The sequence below is a fragment of the Rhinolophus hipposideros genome (assembly GCF_964194185.1).
Source record: "Rhinolophus hipposideros genome assembly, chromosome: 4".
NCBI classification, from domain to species: Eukaryota; Metazoa; Chordata; class Mammalia; order Chiroptera; family Rhinolophidae; genus Rhinolophus; species Rhinolophus hipposideros.
This window is the reverse complement of record NC_138050.1, coordinates 9,095,379-9,123,187: the sequence shown is the minus strand read 5'-3', so window position 1 is coordinate 9,123,187 and position 27,809 is coordinate 9,095,379. Positions and strand designations below refer to the sequence as shown.

At 36.8% G+C, this 27,809-nt stretch overlaps 2 protein-coding genes across 4 annotated transcripts in view; both read right to left on the bottom strand.

Annotated features, from left to right (window-relative positions):
- Positions 1-27,809, bottom strand: part of SPATA13 (spermatogenesis associated 13) — a 323,399-nt gene that overhangs the window by 189,457 nt on the left and 106,133 nt on the right. The gene's annotated exons all lie outside the window — the stretch shown is intronic.
- LOC308496523 (zinc finger CW-type PWWP domain protein 2-like) lies at positions 15,677-16,702 on the bottom strand (the record flags this gene model as incomplete). Its single annotated transcript, XM_081046001.1, has 1 exon — positions 15,677-16,702. Exon 1 carries the CDS (start codon positions 16,697-16,699, stop codon positions 15,677-15,679), a length of 1,023 nt encoding a protein of 340 aa, XP_080902127.1. The 5' UTR covers positions 16,700-16,702.

Sequence of the window (27,809 nt, the reverse complement as noted above, 5' to 3'; positions counted from 1 at the left end):
TTTACATTTCTATCCTTCTTTACATTTCAATCCTCCTAAGCACATTCTTTGTAGGCTTATTTTAAGCTTTTATTTCATATACCACCTTTGCTTTTTCTATTTCTTCGACATATATTTATTGAGTTTCCATACAGCCCCCTTACATTGTGCTGGGTGCTGGAAATCTCAGGGTGACTCCTGCCACTGAGCAGAAATTGACGTGTAAAAAAAAATTGCAACAGGCCAATAAGTACTCTAATGAAGGTTTGAATAATGTTTCGTGCGGGTTCAGAGTGACTCTTGCCTGGGAGCCAGCAAGTCTGTTCACAACCTCTTAAAATGATGGATATGAGTTGATCAGGAAAAGAAAATGGAGATACCATCATTTTAGAAAAGAGGAACAAAAAGTACAAAGTACAGAGCATGAAAAGATATGACATTGTCTGGTTGTGAGCTGGGGGCTGATGGTAGGGAAGTGAGAGATTTAGGTTGAAGCCAGGCTAAGAAATTAAGACTTTAACCAGAGCAGGCCAATTGATATTTTAAAACATTAATTAACTATTAAATTAATGTATTGAGATCTAGATTTTTGAACACCTTCTATGTGCAAAGTACTGTTCTTATGTTATTTAGATATATCATCAATTAATTTTGCCTTAAAATTAATTCAGCTCATTGACAAGTCCTTCATCTAATTATTTGTATTCTATCCATCCTATCCTTGTCACTATGAGTGAATAAATGAGTAAATGAAAAGGAATCATTTTCTAAGAAACTATTGTCTCTATGCCTAAAGATACTTGCATATGTTATACACATATAAAACACTTTCTATTATGTGTACATTAAGGGAAAGTTTTATAAGGACGGGTGGATTTACGCCTGCTTTAAGAATTTTCACATCAAAACCTATTTAAAAATTGAGCTAATCACGTCTTCATTTTACAGACCAATGGGACCAGGATCTCTTTAAATGAATATGATGTGAAATCAACTGATTCTTTTTGTCAAATGCCAAATACTCTTTCCTTAAAAAAGTCCCATTCAATCTTTACACTATTCATTAAAACCCTGCAGTGACCTTTCCTTACTGGAATTTTCTCAGTATTTACATACATGGTGGACATTCTCAAATTTGATATATATTACTATCAGTATCATGTAAGTCATTTCCTTTATAAAACCATTAAAAGCATAACATAACATCTCTCCATCACCCACAGCTCCTGGCATACAGAAAACAATAATGGCAAACACACTATATGGTGCCACATACTTTATGTATAATTAACTCCTTTAATTCTTACAATAATCTGTGAGGTAGGTACCTTTATTATCTTCATTTTAAAGATTAAAACTGAGGAACAAAAAGGTCAAGCAACTTGCCTAAAGAGCCACAACTGGTAAGTGGCAGGTAGGATTCGAGCCGAGTCTGGGTTTTGAATCTGAGGTTTTGACCACTGTTACCCTAGTTAAGATTTCATAAGTATTAGTTTATTCATCAATACATCATCTGAGCCCACGGACTACTGATGGGACCGGATTCCTCACTTAACTTATGCAGCTTCTGGGTAAGAAGTAGCCAATGGCCTGACTCCAGGCACAGTGCCTGGCAATGCACCCCACAGACTGTCCCTCCACACAGTTGTGTGAGGTCGATGGACCTGTGTGTGTGGCTGGGAGGCCAGGGAGGAGTCAATGTCCCGCTTTCTTCTCTCTGTGCACCAGCAGATCCATCGCCAAAAGCCTACTTTTATAAATATGGCTCAAAGAGAAAATCAACTAAGAACGGTGGTTATAATTTTGGAATTTTTTCTAAAACTATGAAGGATAAATATAGTTAATCATAACAATAACTATCACTGATTGAACCCTTGATATATGGCAAGGACTGGGCCAAGTGCTTTGCTGCATTGTCTCATTTCATCTCCCCAAAACCCTGAACCTTAGGAACTCAGCTCTCCCTTAAAGACAGGAATGGAGGCTCTGAGGCTAAGGCCATGCAGAGGCCCCACCCCCCACCCCGGCTCCATCTCCCCATCAATCTGTAGGTCTCCTTCCCTCCCACACTCCCACTTTGGCTTCTGTCTGTTTCTCTCTCTTTCCTTATAAACCAAAGTATAAGAAACAGTAAAAAAAAAAAAAAATACTTTTTTTCATTGTTAATTTTGTTTGGAATAAAATAGCATTGAGGTTGTATATTTTCTTTTAAATCCTTCCCTCTTAGACATGTACAATAAAATGTTTACAGTGAAATGGTAAGATGTTTGCCTTAAAATACTCCCGTAAAAAAATAAATGAATAAAAACAAAGTAAACATGAGGGTAAAGACAAAACAAAAACAAACAAAAAAGGGACATATTTTCTTAGTACAGCTCGTCCCCAGATCCAGATGAGGACATTTCTAGCACTTGGAGGGGGCTAGCTTTTTGTGCCTTCCTTTACTGCCTCGTGGAAATGCCAGTGAAGTCTTGATAAAAATTCACACCAAAGCAAGAGCTTGTGGGTGTAAAGATGCTTCTGGAACATCAGATTTTGTCAGCAAAGCTTTCTGTGGCTCAGAAGCAACTGAAATCAGAAAAGTTGTTGACCCAACCAGGTCATATGTAATTTAGACTTCAGCAGCTAATTTCAATTTAAATTCAATTAACCAAAAGTGATTTGCTTGAAATCTGCCATAGAAGAACAAGCATTTCCTAAAGCAAGTTGCCCACTTAATCTGTACCTTGACAGGACCTATGACGCAGAGCAGGAGCCCTTTCCCCAGTGCCCCCAGCTTAAGTCTGTATGTGGAGGTGGCCTGAGCAGGTCACAGGGGTGATGACTGTCACATGGTCACTACTATTAGTGTCGTGCTTTTTTTGTGCTGTAAACATAGTATAAAAGTTGTTCCCCAAAATGGCTGTGATTTGTTTTAAATGCCTTAAAATTTTCTGTAAGTGTTAAGTGGAATAACAGATTGCTTAAAAGAGCATGGTTGCCCTTTGAAGGGGTGGGGTCAGAAACTGGACTTTTAGATTCTATATAACTAGTTAGATTAACCAAATTTGATTCTATCCAATCTGTCTATACTCTAGAACAGGGGAGTCCAAACTGCGGCCCGCAGGCCAACTGTGGACCGCGATCCATTGTTAATTGGCCCACAGCAAATTCCAAACATATATTTAGTTTACTTAAATAAACCAGTTGAAGCAATACATACTTCACCTCGAGTGAGTGGCCCGGCTGTTTGTGTATTTTACCGCATATGGCCCTTGGTAAAAAACGTTGAAAAAAGTTTGGACACCCCTGCTCTAGAATAAAGATTTTTTAAGTGGCACTTAGGTAAGGAAGGTGGCAAGTTGATGCTACAGAATAAAAATATCAGTAGCAGCCAGTGGACATGCTGATGCAGAATTGAGCTGAGAAGGAGGTCCATTTCCAGTGTGTTGTTTTAATACAGCAGGATTATTTGCAGCCATGGACATTGGAAAGGCTGCAGGAAACAAACTAAGGAGTCACTGAAAAGTGCTAAAATCAGGTCTACGTAGAGCAACTCCTACTTAGCTAATAACCAGAAGTGACAGATTGGACATGAAGCAGCACGACTGTGCGCTAACCACCCTTGTTATTGTTTTCCCCACAGGAGGAACAAAAGGGCAGTTCTGGACACTGGGCTACAACGATGAAAAATGATGAAAATTATGTAAAGAGATATGTATACTTAAGTATGGGCTTCTCTACAGGGTAACCTTATCTCATTCCTCCCTTATCCTTCCTCCCTTCCCCCACACACGACACACGACACACGGATCCCATCTGGAGAACAAATGAACCCGTTCCTCTGAGATGTACATCTCAGACTGGCCTCTCATGGAACCCTGGAAACACAGCCACCGAGTTTATTTGGGGCACTGGAAGGAGGAATAAGTTAAAAGGGGTAAACTTAAGTTGGTACAACATATGTCCATATAGAGATTCCTGACATATAAGTGTATATATATATAATATGCATGCCTATATTTATATATGTATATAATTATATATAGTTATACATATATAACCTAAGAGTTTAAATATATTTTGGTGCTCTGGCTGTCTGTTTTGTACTATGTGTGATAGAACAATTGGTGTTTTCAAATAATAAGAGTAAAAAGACTAGATGCAGATAAAGAATATACACATAATGATAGTATCACTGTTTAACATCTGTAGAATATGTGGGAGAGTTGATAATTACTCTGTATTTGTTTATTTCTCATTCTGACATATTCAGAATTATTTTTAAAACAAAGTGCATGAGATTCTCCTGCCCTCGTTATGTCTTACAATGAAACCTGAAATGACTTAACACACATGATTTGGTATTTTCCACTTTATTTCATTAAAAATAATTGAACTGATCTCTTCAAATAAATGGTGTTGGGAAAGCTAGATATCCATAGGCAAAAGAATGAAACTTGACCTCTATCTTACACCATTCATAAAAATTAACTTGAAATGGGTTAAAGACTTAAATGTAACACTTTAAACCATAAAATTTCTAGAAGAAAACATAGGGAAAAAAGCTCCTTGACATTTGTCTTGACAATGATTTTCTGGATATGATACCAAAAGCACACGCAACAAGAGCAAAAATCAACAAGTGGTATTACGACAAACTAAAAAGCTTCTACACAGCTAAAGAAATGATCAACAAAATGAAAAGGCAATGTACAGCATGGGAGAAAATATTTGCAAATCATGTATCTGACAAAGGGTTAATATCCAAAATCCATAAGGAATTCATGCAACTCACTAGAAAAAAAATAATCTGATTAAAAAATGAGCAAAGGACCTGAATAGACATTCTTCCAAAGAAGATATACATTTAAATGGCCAACAGATACATGAAATGATGCTCAACATCACTAGTCATCAGGGCAATGCAAATAAAAACCACAGTGAGGTATCACCTCTCACCTGTTGGTATGCCCACTATCTAAAGAACCTGAAAATGCCGAGTGCTAGGTAGCTATGGAGAAATTGGAACACTTGTGTACTCTTGGAGGGAATGCAAAATGGCGCAGCTGCTGTGGAAAACAGTGGAGCTCCTCAAAATAGAATTACCATGTGATCCGGCATTCCCACTTTGGGGTATCTATCTAAAAGAATCAGAAACAGGTATCACAGAGGTGTGGCCTCTCCCATGTACGCTGCAGCACAGCTCACAGTAGCCAAGTGGTGAAAGCAACCTAAGCATCCATCAACAAAAGTCTGGAAAAATGGAATGAGATTCAGCCTTTAAAAAGCAGCGAATCCTGTTTGTGCTATAACCTGGATGTTATCTTGAGGACATGATGCTAAGTGAAATAAGCCAGTCACAAAAAGACAAATATGGTATGATTTCACTTCTATGAGGTGATTAGTCACTTAGAGAAACAGAAGATGGAATGTGTTACCAGGGGTTGGGTGGTAGGGAGGGGAATGGGGGTTGTTTCAGTGGGCATAGAGTTTCAGTTTTAAAAGATGAAAACATTCTAGATATCTGTTGCACAGCAATGTGGATATATGCTACACACTTAAAAATGGTTACTATGGTAAATTTAATATTATATGTTTTTTACCACACACACACACACAGATTAACTGAATGTATAGCAGGGTTAAAGGAACAAAACAATCTAAGCTTAATGGCAAATAATGAGCAAACTATGGGTTAGCATTAAAACATGAAAAATAATCAAGTATGCCAGTGTTTACAGTGCTCTCAAATGGAGAATAAACTATTTATTCAAACATAGAGAATAAACAAATGGTATGTGTAAGCAAAAATTCTTATTTCTCTACTACATTATACACACTTCTTCACTTCTGGCCACCAAACGTGTGGGTTTGTTTTCCCACACTGACAAACTCTCCAACACTAGCTGGGAGCCTAACAATTGAATTAAATACTGACAGGATCTGCCTGGAGCTAGCGCTGACCCCACAGATTAAGGACTCTGTCCCACAAGACTGTGCCCCACCCCCAACTTCAGGTGCCAGTGGCAAGTCAAGCTTGTCACCTGTGTTTCTGACCAATTGTATATGAATTGGAGGGCCCTACAACCCCCTCCTCAGGTTTGATAATGATGCACAGACTCAGGAGAACAGTTTACTTATTAGATTACCAGTTTGTTTTGTTTTGTTTTTTAAAAAAGAACTCAGGAATAGCCAGATGGAAAGAACGCATAGGGCCAAGTGTGTGGGATTCCATCATCCCAGCACTTCCACTACCCTGGTAGCTCTCTGAACTCCATACTTAAGGTAATTTTATGGAGGCTTCATTATGGCGGCATGACTGATTGATCAGTGACCATTGGTGATTGACTCAACCTCCAGTTCCTCTCTCCTCCCAGAGAAGGTCCGGTGTGGGGCTGAAAGTGTGGCCTCTAATCACACAACACCCCCTCCCCCCCAGGCTTCCAGCCCCCATCCTGAGGCCATCCGGGAGCTCCCAGCCACCTGCCATCTCATTAGCATAGACACTTAACACTGGAGATTTCCAGGGTTTTAGGAGCTGTGTGCCAGGAAAAAAACGGTAGGCAGGGACCAAATATATATTTATTATTATGTCACAGTATTGAACTTTAAGAGCATTTTTGAAAATTATATGTGTGCGTGGGGGGAGAAGGGGAAACAGATGAGAAAAGGAAAGGAGATTAGAGTGGAGTGGAAGGAAAGCAATGGCAGGTATCAATCAGCAAAACAGTATTGGGTATTAACAGTGGGTCTTTGTATTTTTCAAGATTTTATCATAGGCATGTAATTTGACAGCCAGGAAAAAAAGGCTTTTTAAATTAAGAATTACATGAGATTAACTCTTCAGGGAACAGAAGGAAGCCCTGGGATGGGAAGTCCCTGTCATCCATCCTGGGGAGCTGGTCCATAGGAGCAGCAACTGCAGCTTGTGGGTACAGGAGCCCAGGAGCCCAGTGTGTGAGGAGGGGCCAAAGGGGCCCAGGCCACTAAAAGGAGTGGAGGCACCAAAGGCACAGTGATCCTGCTGCACAGTTTCACCTGTATCCCCAAATGCATGTGAATTTCCCTTTGAAAGCATCCAGCGAGTCTTGTTACATATTACTCATGCATTCTTATGGTGGTCATATTTCTCATTAATAAGGCAATGAGACTGTCAGTCACACAAAGTAGATGTTTTCTCCTTTTCAAACCTGTAAAATCCAATGAAAACTTATATCAAGAGAATGCATGAGTAATATGTAATAAAACTTGCTGGATCCTTTCACAAATGAAATGACTATCAAAACACTTGCTGAAAAACAAGTTTCATTGGAAGCAAGGTGGGAGCTGGGATAAAGTAGGATGAATCTTATCAACAGAGAGGAAAATTATGGGCAGTCCAGAAGTGAGGAGCTTAGATAAAAACAACATCTGCCTCAGTCTAGATATAGGTATTTGAAGAGAAACAGAACTGAGGGATTAGCAAATCAAAGTTCTAGCCCCAGGTTCGTTCCAAATTAATTGTGACTTTTGGCAAATAGTTTCATCCTTCTCTGGGCCCCAGTTCTTGTAAGGGGGTTGACAAGAATCAGTCATCTTCATGCGTCTTCCAGCAGAACAGTCTATCATTACTAGACAAGGTAATGTAAAAAGTGACATGTTCTAAAAAAAAAAGTGACATGTTCTATTGGGGAGAGGGACGGGAGAAAGGCTGGGGGAAGGAAAGGGAGAGGGGGAGAAAGGAGAGGAAGAGAGAGAGAGAGAGAGAGAGAGAGAGAGAGAGAGAGAGAGAGAGAGAGAAAGAGAGAGAGAGCGAGAGAGACAACGCTAAGAACAGGTCTCAACAAGCACATTTCAAGACACATGAGCTATACAAAAGTACATTCATCTGAAAACTCAATGTGTAAGTTGACAGTGGGAGAAAATGGGAAACTATTTTTTCCCCTTTAGAGAGCTGGCTGGTACCTTAGAACAAAGAATATAATCTTAAATGTGAATGCAATGGGGAGCACAGATGTCACTTCGAAAAAGGTTTGGTAAGGAAATTTAACGATCATGAATTATAAGAAATTTTCTTGTTGGAGGCATAGTGCCTTGATAAGGTATTCCTAGGTTCCTTTAAAAAAAAAAAGTTTTTCATGATAAAGAATTGATAAAGCAAGCCATAAAAATATGGCTTAACGAATTATTGTAAGGTGAATGCGTTTGTAATCAGCACCCACCTCAACAAACAGAATTTGGCTGGCCACACCAGAAGCCTTTCCATGGGGCCTGTGCCATCACAGCCCTTCCACCATCCGTAACCATACCCTGATTTTTATAGACATCACTGATTTACATTTCTTTGTACCTTTGTCATCCAAGTGTCCATTCACAGACATGATAGTTTCATCTTGACAGTTTAAAAAGTCTTTGAATATGCAGGTTCCTCTTCATCCCTTTCTTTTTCTTGTAATTTATTTTGTTAAAAAAACTTGGGTCATTTGACTGGTAGAATTCCCCCAAATCTGGATTTTTCCTGATTGCGTAATCATGATGCTGGTCAGCATACTACCCGGTCCTTGGAGCTCCATATGCATTGACAGCTGGGCCCAGAGGTCTGCTTGAACTCATGTTGAATCGCTTTGGCAAGACTATCAGTGGTGTTCTGTTCTCTTACCAGGAGGCTGTAATGTCTGCTTTTCCACTCTGGGAGGTTAGTCGCTGTCAATGGAGAATATCAAAATAGTGCTGTCTAATAAAACTTTGTGCAATGAAGGGAATGTTGTATATGGTCTACTATGGAAGAAACTGGCACATGTGACTATTAAACACTTGAAATGTGACTGAGGAAGTAAAATTTTAATTTTATTTAATTAGCTGCATGTGGTTAGTAACTACCCTATTGGAGAGCACAGGATACTTAAATTTCACCAGGATTTGCAAACCGATGATATTTGAATTCCGTATATTTGCTCATTTATTAATTAGAAGAATTTTACAGAGAGATGATCCTCCTCATTTATTGTACCAAGTGGCACAGTATGTAGAGACAAAGCAAGATACATGCTTGTGTTTCTTACTTTTCTTCCAAGTACAAATTTTCAAGATAATGAATTGGTTCCCCATTATCCTCTGTGGGTGACCACTTAGTTTTTTAAAATATCATTGTGAATTCATGGATTTAAATATATTTGATGAGTTCCAATCAATTGCGATTCATGTTTGTTGTAAAACTCAAATTGTCCCATCTTTGTTCAGAAGGAACCTCTTCATGTCGGCTCTCGAGTCCCTTTGGCATTGCCCTAGTAATCTTTGATAGTTTTGGGGCTACCTGAAATGACATAATTTTTCTAGGCTTCTCTTGTCACATTTAACTCAGACCTGGAACCAGCCACTTTTCCAAGAAGCTCTAACTTCTTTTAGAGGGAAAAGGTATTTCAAGACCTGTATGTAGATCCTAAGGATTACTGCAGGATTGGTCATTATTTCTAGGTGGTATCAGTGATCAGAATCAAGAAATGTTTTATTTTTTAAATATAAAATATCTCATGAGTTGATACTAATATTTTCAATTCAAATTTAGGACTATATGGTTTCCGGTTTTTTTTTGTTTGTTTTTTTAAAACATAATCTCTTCTGCTTCACATTTGTAATTTCTTTCTTCCATACCATGAACCCTGTTTTTCAAGGACCAAGGAGATGACAGAGTTAGAACACCTCATGATTACTCATTTACTTGACTGACATTATATACAAAACATTCTCAGAATAAAATACTAGTAGTCTCACAAATTTGTGGTCAATGGATTTTCAACAAGAGTGACAAGTCAGTCCAATGAGGAAAGGAAAGTCTTTTCAACGAATGGTGCTGGGAAAACTAGATATCTACATGAAAAAGAATGGAGTTGGATACGTACCTCATACCATATACAAAAATAAACTCAAAATAGATCACAGACCTAAACGTACAAGTTAAAACTAGATCTCTTAGAGGAAAACATAGGTGTAAATCTTTAAAACCTTGGGTTAGGCAATGGTTTCTTAGATATGACACTTAAAATATAAGCAACAAACGACAAAAATAGATACATTGGACTTTACCAAAATCAAAACGTTTTACTCTTCAAAGACACAAGAAAGTGAAAAAACAGCCTGTAGAATGGGAGAAAATACTTGCAAATAATGTATCTGGTAAGAGACTAGTAATCAGAATATACAAAGAAGTCTTACAACTAAATGATAAAAAAGACAACCCAATTAGAAATGGGCCAAGCATTTAAAGAGATATTTCACCAAAGAAGATAAGCACATGAAAGGATGTGCAACAGAATTACTCATTAGGGAAATGTAAAGCAAGACCAGTGGTAGATACTACTTCACATTCACCAGACGGCTGTAATCAAAATGACAAATAATAACAAGTGTTTGAAAGGATGGTAAGAAATTGGAATCCTCATACATTGTTGGTAGGAATGGAAAAATGTACAGCTGCTTTGGAAAACTGTTGGACAGTTCCTCAAACGGTTAAACATAGAGTTACCATTAAACCCAGCAATTCCTCTCCTAGGTATATACTCAATACAAGTGAAAACAAACGTCTACTCCACACTTGCACACAAATGTTCATAGCACTTTACTAACAATTCTCCACAGTGGAAACAACCCAAGTGTCATCAATTGGTTCATAGATAAACAAAATGTGATACATCTGCACAATAAACATTATTCGGCCATAAAAAGGAATGAAGTACCGATACAAGCTACCATATAGATGAACCTAGAAAATATTATTCTACGTAAAAGGCACCAGTCACAAAAGGCACATGTTGCATGAGTCCATTTATATAAAATGTCCAGAATAGACAAATCCACAGAAACAGAAAATACTATATTAGTGGTTGCCAGAGACTGGGGTGGGAGAGGAATGGGAGTGATTGATAATAAAAGGTATATGGTTTCCATTTGGGGTGATGAAAATGTCCTAGAGTCAGATTGTTGCACAACTTTGTGTGTATACTAAAACCACTGAATTGTCCACTTAAAAAAGGGATAGATTTTATGGTATGTGAATTATATGAGGTCTGACAATTAAGTTTGCAAACTCATCCTAGAAAAAGTGCCACATACTTCATTGCTGAATCTCACTATGGTCACCTTCGAAGTACTCCCCTTGGGAAGCTATGCACCGATGCCAGAATCTAGTCCACCCTTCAAGGCAATTTTGGAACTCTTTTTCTGGAATGGCCATCAGAGCAGTCGTCATATTATCCTTGATGTTCTGAATGTCATCAAAATGTCTTCCTTTCAATATTTCCTTTATCTTTGGGTAAAGAAAGAAGTTATTGGGGGTGTTCAGGTGAGTAGGGAGGGTGTTCCGATACAGTTATTTGTTTACTGGCTAAAAACTCCCTCACAGACAGTGCTGTGTGAGCTGGTGCATTGTCGTGATGCAAGAGCCATGAATTGTTGGTGAAAAGTTCAGGTCGTCTAACTTTTTCACGCAGCGTTTTCAGCACTTCCAAATAGTAAACTTGGTTAACTGTCCAGTTAGTACAAATTCATCATGAATAAACCCTCTGATATCAAAAATGTTAGCAACATCCTTGCGACAAGTTTGTGAACTTAATTGTCTGACCTCATATATCAACCAAAAAAAATACTGATCATAACCTACACCAAACCAATAGAATTATTGAGGCAATTATACCACATTTCCCTGAAAATAAGACCTAGCCGGACAATCTGCTCTAATGCATCTTTTGGAGCAAAAATTAACATAAGACCCGGTATTATATTATGTTATGTTATGTTATGTTATGTTATGTTATATTATATTATATTATATTATATCCCTGGTCTTATAATAAAATAAGACTGGTCTTATATTAATTTTTGCTCCAAAAGACACATTAGAGCTGTCTGGCTAGGTCTTATTTTCAGGGAAACACTGTAAAATAATTTTGTACATGCTCTCCCCATTCTTTCTCCATTTTTTGTAGTTATACTTCATCTGTATTGCCTGAGCATATAGTCCTTTCCTTTTTTACCTCAATTTACTCTTAGTTCTCCAAATAACTGATATTTATTGCTCTCATTAGTACTTACGTCAATGTGATTTGAATCACTTTGGTTTTCTAAAGCTTTATTTTTCTGGTGCATTCTTCAGGAATGGTTCATGACCAATCTTCCTTAAGTTTGTCTATTTCAATGATAGTTTGTGCCCTTTATACTCAAAACTCAATCTTGCTCCATATAAAACTCTTCACATTTTCTTGCCTTGAAGATCTTAAACATACTACTCTATTCTCTTTAGACATAAACTGTTATGTTGAAAAGTCTTATGATAATTTAGTTTTCTTTCCCCAATAAATCACTTGCTAGATGCTCAAATATGTTTCTTTTAAAGTCCAGTAATTTTACTAAATATGCTTTGGTGTTGGTCATTCTGTGTAATATACTTAGGCATGTGTCTCAGGTCAATAAGTAGTGTGAAATTTTTTAAAATTTCATGAAAATTTTCTTAAAAGGTATTTTTTGGTATTAGATATATTCCCTTCTTTGCCCTTCTTCTCCAGGAATTTTCAGTATTTGAAAGTTGGATCTTCTTTGCTTATTTTAAAATATTTGTCATTTTCTCTCAAACTCTTTTTTATCATTCCATTTCTTTTAAATAGTTATTGAAAATTTCTACCTTCTCACATTCTTTTTCTTTTAAAGTATAACCTATTTTGTTCATTGACGCTCAAGTTCTCCCAGTTTGTTCTTCATTTCTGAAATGAGTTTTTAGTTCTAATTATTTTCTATTCTGTTAGTTAGGAATTTTTCCATTTTGATTTGCATTCTTTCATGTTCTGGATCATTTCCTTAACATTTTTAAAGACTGTTTGGAAATGAAAATGCCCTTTTTTAAAAAAAAAAAACTTTTATTTATTTAAGTGTGTTTTTCCAGGACCCATCAGATCCAAGTCAAGTAGTTGTTTCAATCTAGTTGTGGAGGGCGCAGCTCACAGTGGCCCAGTTAAGAATCAAACCATCAATCTTGTTGTTAAGAGCACTGCACTCTAACCAACTGAGCTAACCGGCTGCCCCAAAACTCTCTTTTTGATCTGTTCTATGACTATAACTTACTATAGTGCTCTTATTTTTTCCTGTAGTAACTTTCTATGTGATTTATGATGAATATTTTTCTACTGCCCATTTCCATGCGAAATTAGTTTTCCTACACTATTAGGAAGACGCACAATCAAAGCAGCTCTTCTAACTTCATAAAGCTCCTCCTACTTTTTCATGTAATATTAAAAAACATAGCGCCTCATTCTGAGACTTCCTGACTCTCTCCTCTCCCCACTTTTATCTGCACCTTCTCTTTCTATCTCTATTGTCTCTGTCATGTTCAATTTTAATTCTACTCTAAGAGGTTTCTCCTTTGTGTAGTGCTCTAATATGTACTGATTGGGAGAAACCTCCACTCATTTTCATCTGCTGTTCTTGAACTGGCCCACCATGCTTTCTGCTGAATGCCTGTTGGCTATGTTGGGGTTCTCCTTTCCTTAGGTCAGTCAGGTGCCCTGTGCTCCCCTCTCCATTCTCCTGCACAGACACGGAAACTATGCAGGTCTTGTTTCTGGTAGTGGTTTGGCTCCACTTTCTTGAGTTCACGTGGTATATCTTGTACTTAGTTTGGTTGCAGTTGTTGTCCAAGGGTTTTGTTGTGTGTTTTTTTGCTTGTTTGTTTGTTTTGGTGAAAACTCTGGTTGATATATCTGTTTTCATGTTGGGATTCAGAGATATTTATAAGCTATGTTGCTATGGCTGCCATCTCCGCAGAATCTTTTGAGCTAGGAAACAGTGGTCATCAGGTATACATTCAAAACCTAATTTTGGCTCTTTTCTCCCAAATTTTATTTTCTTTTATGCGTCCCATAAACTTTGTGTCCTGGAGTTAGCAGACCATGTTCTGAATTTCTTGAGTCACTTACTAGCGATGTGACCTTGGAAATAGTCTTTAATTTCTCAGTTTTTAACAACTACCCACTGGATTATTCAGAGGATTAAGTGGACAATGGAAAGTGTTTAGCACAAAGCCTCGTATATGGTAAACTGTCGGTGCATGAGAGCTATTAATGCCTCCTCTACCCACTCAGTAACTCAAGCCAGAAACCTTGGCAGCTCCCTCTCCTCACCCCTACACTTGGGATAGAATTCAGAGTCCTGCACGTGGTCTCCTAGGCCCAGCATGATCTGACCCCACACAGTTCTTCAGCTCTCTGCCTGTCTCTGTGCTCTAGCCACACTGGCCTCTCACTGAGTTCTCTCCTCTGCAGCATGCATACTGAGGTGCTGCCTCTGCGTGGAATGCTCTTCTCCATTTCTTTTCTGTTAATTCCCATTCACCCATAAAATTTATCAGTTTAAATATCACGTCATTATCAGCACCTTCTATGGCTCAGTATATATGTATATAATAACTGGGAAAGTCAACTTAGAGAGTCAATTTAAGTAGAAAAAAAGAAAAACTATTCCTCACACCTATCCAAAGTAGGTCCTCCTTGTTATCTTCTATTGTAATATTCTCATTTTCCTTTATAGCACTAACCATAATTTCAAACTATACATTTATCTGTTTAATGTCTATACCTTTCCCAAGTTCGTAAGCCCTAGGAGGGCATGGTTATATTTGTTTGGTGCTTTTTGGTATTCTAATGCTCAGCTTAGTGCCTACCACACAGCAGGTTCATAATAAAAAGTCACTGAACAAAAGCATAAACTAGGTATGGCCAGATTCAATGATGTAGTAGATAGTAAGAGCTCTGAGTGATAAGAGACACCACCCAGGCTAAGATGGGAAGTAACCCAAACAGCACCTCAGAGTAAGGCATAGTTATCGTGTTATATTTCTTCTGGAATAAAGAGGTCTGAATTTAGCCTCGACATCTAGGTTCTGGTCATAAGAACATGGTTGAGATAAAGACAAGACCCATTCCAAAGAGAAATGAGAATTTTTACAACTCATAGCACTTCTCTGGGATGGGAAGGCTCATGTGGAACAGTATAGGTAGGAAAGTTAATGCAGGGAGCCAAAGTTTTATGCAGGGAAAGGGAGGTATGTTTCAAGTTCACTGTTTTGAGCTTTGCATTCCCAGAGGAGAGGATTTTATGGATACAAGCAATACTCAGTACAATTTTTTTTTTGTTATACTACCATTTTTTATATTTCCTTTTATTTTGTACTAGCTTAATTCCACTACAAACACACATCCTCTAAGCACATTAGATTTAAATTATCTGTAAGAATTATAATAGCTGTGGTAGCCATTTTAACAGCCACATTTGAATAAAGGGCTTAAATAATTACTGTAAAGCATGTGTTTGTGTAGTAAGTTTCATAAACCATTTTAAAATTAGGGCAAACAAAAAAATCTACAAACATCTACAAATTTAAATTCTAAATTTTTAACACTAAGACATCATTTGATTGCCTTTCAAAACAATGGATATTCTCAAAATATAAACTAGAAAGTTATTACAAATATCAACTAGAGTATATATATACAGAGTACTAGATATATAGATATATAGTATATATATAATATATATATACTAGAGTATATATATACATATATATATGTATATACATATATATATATGTATATACATATATATATTTCACAAAAAAGTTTTTAAGTTTTTGCCTTTGGGAAAATATAAAGATGTAAATGTTTTTAAAATTAACTTTGAAAGTATCTATAATGCCCTAAAATTCAGACATCAAAGCATCTATTTCTTTAAACTTGTTAGTTATGTGTTCAATACATTCCCCAGCTTTCAGTTTTATCCCATCAATTACAAGACAGTCCTCTTCATAGTGGTTTTCAAATGGACTGCACACAGAAGCTTCAGAGCTGCATTTAGAGAACTTTTCTCTTGTATTTCCTTCCTCTCCATGGTCCTCTTCAGACTCATCAGGTGTTGCCGTGGGTTCTAAAGCTTGTTGTAGCATTTGCTCCAGTTCTTTTAGTAAAATTTCTGTCTCAGAGACAACCATGTTTTCCTTTGATAAGGCATCATCTGAGCAAACATTTTCAAAAGAGCATTTTAAAATAGCTTTCCTCTTCCTTTTTCTAAATATGGGCCTTTTCATTTTAGTATTATTTTTGGAAATTTGCATCCTTTTCTTGACCACCACAGCAACTTTGCCTTCTGCTTGGGATGTATCCTGTTTTGACAGGCAGCACATTTCCAGTCGTTGCTCAGGAGAACATCGATAAAGGAGGTATGCTTCTTCTAGTGCACTTTTATACCACTTCTTTTTATTCTTACATATTCCTGGCTTTAATGTGCTACTATAATGTCCAACAAATGTTGCATTTATCCATGATGTTGAATGGGGATCACCCAGGAATTCTATGTGATACTGTTCAACATTTCCATCCAGGTCATAGGTCACGTATTTCCCTTTAAAAGGATCAGGGCAAAGTATCCCTGGCCAATTTGGCCAATTCTGTAATTTTACCAAAACCAGGCTTCCAAGAGGTAGCTGTGAATAGACAATCTTAAATCCACTTTGATGAAACTGAGATTCCTCAGGAAAGTCTTCTTCAGAAATAGAGCACTTATTATATCTTGAGTCAGTGTTCATGACGCAATACCATGGTTCATTGTGATCAATTCTGGCTGCGTCCTCACTTGTCAACAATCTCCATTTCAAACAACTTTCATTCTCACATTGAACCCACACTTTGTTTACATACATGTTGTTTTCCACTGAAGAAGTCATTGCAGTGTTATAATGTTCTAGGATTACCTTTCTATCCAATTTATTTATTTTTCCATAAATGCTTTTACATCCAACTCCGGTTCCGCCTCCGCCTCTGCGCGTCGCCGCGGCCCCCAATACTCAGTACAATTTTATTATCCAAGGTGGGTTCCAAGAAATGTTTAATTGGATAAAATACACATACAATTTACTATCTGAACCATTTTTAAGTGTACAGTTCAGTAGTATTAAGTTGTACAAGCTCCAGAACACTGTCTTGTAAAACTAAAACTCTCTTCCCATCCAACAACGACTCCCCATTGCCCCTTCCCCCAGCCCCTAGCACCCACCATTCTACTTTCTGTTTCTGTGAGTTTGACTACGCTAGGTACCTCACATATGGGTGGAATCATGTAGTATTTGTCATTTGGTGACCGGCCTATTTCTCAGCCAGTCCTCAAGGATCATCCATGTCGTACTGTGTGTCAGGATTTCCTTTCTTTTTAAAGCTAAATAATATTTCGCTGTATGCGCAGACCACATTTTGTTTATCCATTCATCCATCAGTGGACACTTAGGTTACTTCTACCTGTTAGCTGTTGTGAATAATGCTGCTATGAACGTGGCTGTACAGATATGTCTTCAAGACCCTGCTTTCAATTCTTTTGAGTAAACACCAAGAAGTGGAATTGCTGGATCATATGGTAGTTCTATTTTTAAGGTGTTTTTTATGAGGAACTGTCATATAATGTTTTCCAAAGCAGGTACATCATGTTACATTCCCACCAACAGTGCACAAAAGATCCAATTTATCCACATCTTTGCCAACACTTGTCATTTTCTATTGTTTTAAAAATAATTCTAATGCATATGGGGTGGTAAAGTGGTTTTACATAATGAGTTTCAAAAGACCATTACAAATGTGAAGTTTATTTATTCTGAAATATTTTAAGCATACTGAAAGAATAGGAACTATTACACCAAATATCTGTGCACTCATCTCTTGACTTTGTTGAAGAACAGAATTTTGCGCTAGTCTCCCCATTTTCCCCATTCTGATGTGTGCTGGCATTTTGAGGTATCTTGTGGTGAGAGAGTTTTCAAGTTATCTAATTCTCCCCAAAATTGTTCATGTGTTTCTCACAATTACCTGAGGAAACGGAAATATTTATTCAGAATCACTGAAGGTACCAGTGGAAAACTGTGGTCTAAACTTGGGCTTGCGGTGGTGACGCGCAGTTCCCGTCCACTAGACCACCATGTGCTCCCCGAGTCCCCATGCTCACGCTACCTAGCGGTTATACAGGTATCTGTGTGACTGAAAAGCTGCAATAAAATCGTGCTTTGGGATGGCTTGGAATAATGGTTGGGCAGCCAAAATGTGCCCGCGTCAAGCTTGTCTGTGCTCTTCTCCCAAAGCTTACAGCCAGGTCTATTCCAGAATGTCCCAGGTGCACGGGAATCTGGCTCATTCAGACATCCACTATGCACATCTGTCTCCCAAGGAGCGGACCTGCACCTCTATAACCACATGATGGTGCCTCAGTTAACCTCCGGGGTGGGGAGAGCCATGAAAAACAGAATCTGAGGGCAGTTGGGGCCATATCGGGTCCCTCCTCCTCTGCCAAGGCTTGCATACACCTGCGCTTATATGGTGGAAAGTGTGTGAACTTAACTGTCTGGCCTTCATATATACATCAAGAGTGAGGACCCCCAAACGCCGTGAGCGTCGGACAGACAAATACACTACAGAGGGCAGCATCCCTGGGCCTAGGTGTGGAAATGGCTTAACCTCTGCAGAGGAGGACCCTGAGTGTATGGGGACGAAGTGATCTGCTAAGATGGGAAAACAACATAGCTCTTCTTATTAAAATCCTTCAAAAGAAATGTAAATCACTTTTATTTACATTTCTATTACGATCTCAGTGCAGACAATAAATCTGCCATTTTGGGGACATTTTACCTAAAAGCCAATATTTCTTTAGCAGCTACTAAATGACAAAACATGCTTTTTAGTATAAATGATTATGCATTCTGCTAATCCCATCTTACAAGCATTAGAAACATTTACTGAAAAGCCTTCTCCATATGCTTCAATTCAGAGTTCTTCATACCTTTCGTTTTAAACCTAGAACTATCACAGCACCACAGAGCACGTGTGGTTGTCATGGGTGTGAGCGTGTTGGGAATGTGACTGGAGAGTTGGAAGGGGCAAAAGGGAGGGGGGAGTACTCGTGTGAAAAATTCTAAAAGAATAGTAAGCACACATTTTATGAATGCACTAATAAACCCAAACTGTCGAGCACATCTCTCATTGTTGCACATACAAGTCACCAACAGTGAGATACAAGCTTCACTAATTCTCATTCAAAATCACGTGAGTTGTGATTCTCCAGTCAGGTTTGCACCTTGAGAGTTCTCCATGCCATGGGTCAGCGGGAACTGGATTCTCCTTGGGGAGCTGTTCTCAGATGGCTGCTGGTTGCTTTTCCAATGTTGAATTTAGTCAGAACTGCAAAGCTATCTTTGAATATAGGCATTAAATTTATCTATCAGAGTTTTCTCAAAGGTTGGCTCAAGACTCCAGAATCACCGGGGGTGCGGGACCAGGCTTGATAAAAAGACAGATTCCTGAGTCCCACACTAGACATTTTCTGATCCAAGCTCTGTGGCTGGAGCCCAGGAATGTGTACTTTTAACAAATCCCTAGGTGATTTCTATGCCTTCGATGTTTGAGAATCACTGGTCTGGACCTTAGCTCTACACGTAAGGTGGCTGCTATCAGGTAAAAGGTGATGCAGGTGATAAGCTGATTTAGATGCAGTGACAGAGCTCAGTTCATATGTGGATAACTGAAAGACACAGGGACTCATGCTTAGTCACTTGAACTTTTTTTCTTTCTAATATCAGTATAGACAGAAATGTTCCTAGTTCTAGCTCTAGGTGATTCTAGAAAAACTGTCCTTAACTTTTGCCAGGAGGCAAGCACAACAAATAAAGGTTTTTTGTTTTTGTTTCCCCCAGGCTGGAAAGACAAATGAACCAAAAAAAGTGCTAAAAAAAATTTTATGAAGAAATTAGCTTTTTTAGAGGAAACACCAGCCAAGAGTTATGAAGATAATTTAGAGGAGCCTAAGAGAGAACTGCATAAAGAAAACATTCAGGCAAGCATAGGTCATAATAGTTGAGAAACGAGGGAACTATTTACTAGTTAGTTTGTGCGACAAGCTAATTTTGTTTATAAATTTTGTCTAACTGGGATATCAAGTTGTTTATAAGTGAAGTTCTTAGTGGGTGGTTCTCAAATTTTAGAGTGTATAAAATTCTAGAAGGGTGACTATTATAATTCAATTCCCAGGGCCCAGTTTTCAATTTGTTAAAGCAGGGAAAGACCCAGGAAGCTGTATTTTTAAGAAGTCCGGCCTTCATTCATACAGTTCTCTGAAGCGTGACTTGAGAAACAGTGCTCAAAGTATTATGACCATAGCCTGGCTCTTTCCCCAAATATTTGCTCCTCATTTTAATGTCAGATCCTTGACTCTTGATTCTGAAAAGGAGCCAGGCTTTTCTTAAAATTGTAACATTACAAAAAATTCAAAATATTTAAAACAAACCCGGCTAGCAGTTTCCTCATAGCCACCAAGCCAAAGTTTCTGTTTCTTCTATGTGACACTGCCTCTTCCCACAACTACTCCATTTAGCAGAAAAGAGACAAGTTAATCAGATTTCAAAGGGGCATTTGGTCAAGACCTTTCTGGCAATTCTTGGGGATAAATCTGAAATATGCCTCAACTTTGCATTTAGGTTGGAACCATTTAGGAGACATTTTTTGTTTTTTTCCCCCTAAGATGCACCTCAATTTTCAGGAAGTCATTTTACCTTAAGAAAAGCTAGAACACTAACCATAATGTCTCTTTTAAAATTGGCAAATTGGGGCCGGCCCGGTGGCGCAGGCGGTTAGAGTTCCATGCTCCTAACTCCGAAGGCTGCCGGTTCGATTCCCACATGGGCCAGTGGGCTCTCAACAACCAAAAAAAAAAAAAAATATATTAAAAAAAAAAAAAAAATAAAATAAAATTGGCAAATTGCCATAGAACATTTGTATCCCTAATGACACAGAACAGTGGGATACCAGTGAGTATAAAGTGGATTTCAGCATTTCCTGACTTTTATTCAGTTCTGGAAGGATGAACAGCTGGAGTGAACCCAAAGATGTTTATTTTCACCCTTTATAAAATATATTGGAAACCAGGCTCAGTCACAAAGAGAAACAGGAGATTCCCATTGATGTTTCTCAGTGGGGCTGACCTTTTGACCCTATGAAATATAGGGCCCCTTTATTAGGGTCAGGTGGGAAAATGAATGGATTGTTTATTGCTTTGGAAAATAATACGAGTAAAATGTGACCTTGCTAACAAAATGTGATCACTCTTACTGTTTAACAGGATGCCCTGGAAAAATAAGATTAATTATCCTAGCCTGCTATTCTGTTCTCAGGCTCTATTTGAAAGGAAATGGTCATCTTTATTGTCATTGAACATATACGAAACATTTAAAAATTCAACTGAATGTTAATGCTTCAGAATTATTCAAGCAATCTTTTAGTTCTTACCAGCTTTCTCAGTAAGTCCTTACAGTAGTCTATGGAATATAAAAGCTCTGCATAAAAATACCCAAATATGATTACTAAAAATGGCTGCCTTCTTTTTTATTTATTTATTTATTTATTTATTTTTTATTTATTAGTTTCAGGTGTACAAGACAAGGTAATACTTAGACGTTCATCATTTATATCCCTCACACTGTGAACCCCCCTCCCCCCATCCACTATCCCTCCGACCTCACACTGAACCATCACATTATATATATAAAATTATAGTTGGGCTGCCTTCTTTTTAAGCTACAACTTAAAACATGTAGAACTATTAAGCCGCCAAACACGTGGCAGTTTGAAGGGGAATCACTAGTATATCAATAAAACAATATGTTTTCAAGAATCAGAGGCCAAAAAGAAACTGTTTAAATCATTCTTCTCATAAACTCTCACTTTGGATTGCTTCCCACGTTACATTATTATCACTACTTTTTTTTAAAAAATTGCCTATCATTGATTCACCTACTGTGAAAATGTGAACCATTATTTTGTCTTATCATTCAGGTATTATCAATTATAGTCATTCAATAACTATATGCAACAACAAGCAAGTAATAAAAGCCAAATGGGAGTGTGAAAAATTAGGGAAATAAATATCTAATGCGTTTAACTGTTCCCAGAGGCATTAAACATCCCCTTCCTAAAATGCTCCCTCAGAGGTACTGCCAGGTACCTAAAAATATCACATAACTATGATTTCCTATTTAGATTAAGGAACAATCTCTAAAAAGCTCTTTAAAAAGGTCAGTATTGGAGAAACACCTCTAGAATAGCAGAGTATCTCTGAAAACCTCCACAAAAACAATGATAAACTGGCAAAAATTGTCAAAAACAACTTTTTCAGAACTCTGTAAACTAATCAAAAGATTGCAACAGTTGATGGAGTATTTATTCAAGGACGATGAATAAACATTTATCTTTCATGGTCATTTTGACTTTGGGGAAGAGCCAGAAGTTGCACAGTGCTAGATCTGATGAATAAGGTGCTGAAGACACACTGTAATTTTTTTATTTGACAAAAATTGCCATACTAGAGGCACTGTGTGACACGGAGCCTTTTATTGTGATCACAAAATATGGTGAATGCTGCTGATGAGTGTCGTCCAACAGAAACACAGAAATCATCAATACAGGAAGCTGTACGTCAAACCTTAGTAACAGTGTGTGACAAGTTTCAACCTGTTCGGTGCAGTCAGTTCGGTGTGAGCTATGGTTGAGAGAAGATGTGTTTTAAAGTGTGCCATAAATCATTCTCCATCATGACAACACTCGATGTCACACATCGCTTCTGGTATATGGCAATTTATGTCAAATAAAAACAGTACAGTGTGCCCTTATCCACCTTATTCACCGGATCTGACACCATGCAACTTCTGGCTCTTCCCAAAAAATCTAAATGATTCAGGACATCAAGGCAGCCACAACAGCACAACTAAAGACACTCACAAAACAGGACTTTCAGAACTGATTCAGAAAGTGACAAGAACAATGGGATAAGTGTGTTCGAAGCAAGGGGGAGTATTTTGAGGGGGATTAATGGCAATGTGTCTTTTACTGTAATAATTTTTTTAAATTTAAACATTCACCGTATTGTTTGTTCACACCTCATATACTGAAATGAAAAATTCATAACAGGGACTTAATAGAAGACTTGAACTGGAACTGGAAGAAGAAAGAATCAGAATTTGTAGGTTGATCAATTGAGATTATTCAGTCTGGTGAACAAAAAGAGAAAAGAATGAAGAGAAATAAACAGCCTCAGAGAACTGTGTGACATGATAAAGTGTACAAACATACACATAATGGGAGTCCCAGAAGAGGGGAAGGGTTAGAGAAAGAGACAGAAAGAATTTTTGAAGGAATAATGACTAACAACTTTCCAAATTTGATTTAAAAAACATTAATCTACACATCCATGTTCAATGAACTCCAAGTAGGATAAATTTACACACACACACACACACACACACACACACACACACACAACATAGTCAAACTGTGAAACTGTCAAAAGATAGGGAGAACCAAACTTGTCATAAAGATAGGGAGAACCTTGAAAGCAGCAAGAGAAAAGCAACTCATCATGTATAAGGGATCCTGAATAAGATTAACAGCTGACTTCTCATCAGACACCTGGAAGCAAGAAAGCACTGGGATTACATCTCATTCTGAAAGAAAAATTACAAAGAAAGAAAGACAATTACAAAGTGCTGGGGGAAAAAGGCAATCAACCATGAATTTTATAGCCACCAAAATTATCCTTCAATAAACAAAAAAAGGAATTAAGATAATCTCAAATAAACAAAAACTGAGAGAACTCACCATGAGCAGACTTGCCCTAACAGAAAAACTAAAAGGAGACATTCCATCTGAAACGAAAGGACATTAGACAGTAATTTGATTTCATACAGAGAAATAAAGAGCACTTATAAAGATAATTACAGAGAGTAAGTATGAAAGAGAATATAAATATTTTTTTGTTTGTTTATAAGTATTTTATTTCACTATCTGATTTTAAAGACAACTGCATAGGTCAATAACTATAAAACTGTCTATGGGCTTATAATGTATGAAGATATAAGTTACACAGCAAAAATAGGAAAAAGATAAATAGAGCTAAAGTGAGGCAAAATTTTGTATACTATTAAAATTAAGTTGGTATTAATCCAAACTAGATTGCATTAAGACGTTAATTATAATAACCAGGAAAAACATTAAGAAAATAATTAATTTAAGTAGAGTAAAGTAAACAACAAGGGAATTAAAATGGTATACTAGAGAATATCTATTTAACACAAAAGAAGGTAGCAGTAAAGAACAGAAGAGCAAATAAGGCAAGAGACACAAAGAAAACAAATAACAAAATGGCAGATGTAAACCCTACCAAAATGGCGATTACATTAAATGTAAATATACTTCAATCAAAAGGCAGAGGTTGAGTATAGATTTAAAAAGAAAAAACAAACAAACATGATTCAACATTATATGCTGTCTATGAGACATATACTTTAGATTTAAAGATACAAATAAATTAAAAATTGAAGGATGAAAAAAGATATCATGGGTACAAAGAGTACCCATAAAAAGCTTGAGGGGATATAGTAATATTAGATAAAACGATCTTGAAGACAAAAATTGTTACTAGACTTTTAAAAAGGATATTTAAAAATGATAAAAGAGTCAAACCATCAGAGGACATAATAGTTATAAATATACACCTAAAAACAAACCCCCAAAATACAAAAAGCAAAACCTCAGAGAAATGAAGGGAGAAATATACAATTAAACTATAACACTTGGAAACATGAATACCCTGCTATCAATACTGGGTAGAATAACTAAGAAGAAGATCAACAAGGAAATGAAGACTTGAACAACATTATAAATCAATTAGACCTAACAGACACATATAGAACACTTCATCCAACAACAGCATAATACACATTCTTTAGGATAGATGACATGCTAGGCCATAAAAAAAGCTTGAGAAAGTTAAAAAAGAGTAAAATCACACAAAATGTGTTCTCCGACTACAATGAAATAAAATTAGAAATCAATAACAGAAAAAATGTTAGGAAAATTCACGCATATGTGAAAATTTAAAAAATACATTCCTAAATAAACAATAGTCAAAGAAAAAAATCACATGGAAAATTAGAAAGCACTTTGCAAAGAATAAAAACGAAGACCTATGATACCAAATTTATAAGATGCAGATAAAGCAAAGTTTAGAGAGGAATGTGTAGCTATAATTGCCTATATTAAAAAAGAAAGAGCTCAAACTAATACCATAAACTTTCACCTTAGCAAACTACAAAAAGAGCAAAGTGAACCCTAAGCAAACAGAATAACAAAATGGTAAAGATAAGAATGCAAATAAATAAAATATGGACTAGAAAAACAATAGACTGGGAGAATTGGATAGCCACGTGCAAAAGAATGAAACTGGACTGCTATCTGTCACCACGTACCAAAATTAATTCAAAATGGATCAAAGACTTAAGCATAAGACCTGACACAATAAACTGCATAGAAGAAAACATAGGTACTAAACTTATGGAACATGGATTCAAAGAGCATTGTATGAATTTGACTCCAAAGGCAATGGAAGTAAAAGCTAAAATAAACAAATGGGACTATATGAAACTTAAAAGCTTCTGCACAGCAAAAGAAACCATCGACAAAATAAAGAGGCAACAGACTGAATGGGAGAAGGTTTTTTCAAACAGTGCCTCCGATAAGGGGCTAATATCCAAAATATACAAGGAACTCATGAAACTCAACAACAAAAAAACAAACAACCCAATTGAAAAAAGGGCAGAGGACCTGAAGAGACATTTCTCCAAAGAGGACATACAAATGGCAAATAGACATATGAAAAAATGCTCAACATCACTAATCATCAGAGAAATGCAAATAAAAACCACAATGAGATATCACCTCACCCCAGTCAGAATGGCTATCATCAACAAGACAAATAGTAACAAGTGTTGGAGAAGCTGTGGAGAAAAAGGAACCCTCATCCACTGTTGGTGGGAATGCAGACTGGTGCAGCCATTATGGAAGGCAGTGTGGAGGTTCCTCAAAAAATTACAAATAGAATTACCATATGACCCAGGAATCCCTCTCCTAGGTATCTACCCAAAAAATCTGAAAACATTTATACATAAAGACATGTGTGCTCCAATGTTCATTGCAACTTTGTTTACGGTGGCCAAGACATGGAAACAACCAAAATGTCCTTCGATAGATGAATGGATAAAGAAGTTGTGGCATATATACACAATGGAATATTATTTGGCGGTAAGAAAAGATGATATAGGAACATTTGTGACAACACGGATGGATCTTGAGAGTATGATGCTAAGCGAAATAAGTCAGAAAAAGCAGAGAACCATGTGATTTCACTGATATGTGGTATATAAACCAAAAACAACGAAAGAACAAGACAAACAAATGAGAAATAAAAACTCATAGACACAGACAATAGTTTAGTGGTTACCAGAGGGTAAGGGGGGTGGGGGTAGGAGATGAGGGTAAGGGGGATCAAATATATGGTGATGGAAGGAGAACAGACTCTGGGTGGTGAACACACAATGGGATTTATAGATGATGTAATACAGAATTGTACACCTGAAATCTATGTAATTTTACTAACAATTGTCACCCCAATAAATTTAAAAAAAAAAGAAAAAACAATAGAGAAAATCTACAAAACCAAAAGTTAGTTCTTTGAAAGATCAACAAACTTGATAAATCTAGCTAGATTGGCCAAGAAAAAATTAAAGAAGACTTAGATTACTAAATTGAGGAAGGAAAGAGGGACCATCCCTACCAATTTTACAGAAATAAAAAGGATTATAAGGGAATACTGTGAACAATTTTATGCCAAAAAAAGTTAGATAACCTAGACAAATTCCTAGAAAAACATAAACTCCCAAAACTGACACAAGAAAAAACAGAAAATCTTTTTAGACATATAACAAATAATGAAATTGAATTAGTTCCAAAAACCTTCCCACAAAAAAACATCCCAGACTGAGATAGCTTCACTGTTATTTCTAACAGATGTTTTAAGAAGAATTAACACCAATCCATCACAAAGTCTTCTAAAGAAAAGAGGAGAGGACACTTTTTATCTCATTCTACGAGGCCTGTGTTTCAGATATCAAAACTGAACAAAGACATCAAAAGAACAGAAAACTATAGACCAGTATCTCCTATGAAAAAAATGCAAAAATATAAACAAAATATTAGCAAAGCAAATCCAGCAACATATTAAAAGGATTATATATCATGATCAAATGGGATTTATCCTGGGAATTCAAGGTTATTTTAATATACCAAAATCAATTAATGTAATATTTAAAAATCAATAGACTAAAGGACAAAAACATACATTCTTCTCAATAGGTACAGAAAAAGAATTTGACAAACTACAACACCATCTCATGATAAAACCACTCAAATTAGGAATAGAAAATAACTTCCCCAACCTGAAGAATCCACAGCTGACATTGTACTTACTGGTGAAGGATTGAATGCTTTCCCCTAGCATCAGGAACAAGACAAAGATGTCTGCTTTTGCCACTTTTCTTAAACACTGTACTGGAATTCTAGCCAAGACAAATAAGGAAGAAAAAGAAGTAACACATCTAGGAAAAGGAAGAAGTAAAACTAAATCTATTTGCAGACGACATAATCCTGTATACAGAAAATGTTAAGGAGCCCACAAAAACCTATTAGAACAAGTTCAGCAATTTCGCAGGATACAAAAATATAGAAAAATCAATCCTATTTCTAGACAATAACAACAAACAACTTAAAAACAAAATACTTATTAATAGAAATAAGTTTAAATAAATTTAACATAAGAGGTGGAAGTCTTATACACTGAAAACTACAAAATCAATGAATAAAATTAAAGAAGACCTATATAAATAGAAAGCTATCCTACGCTTATGAATCAGAAGACTC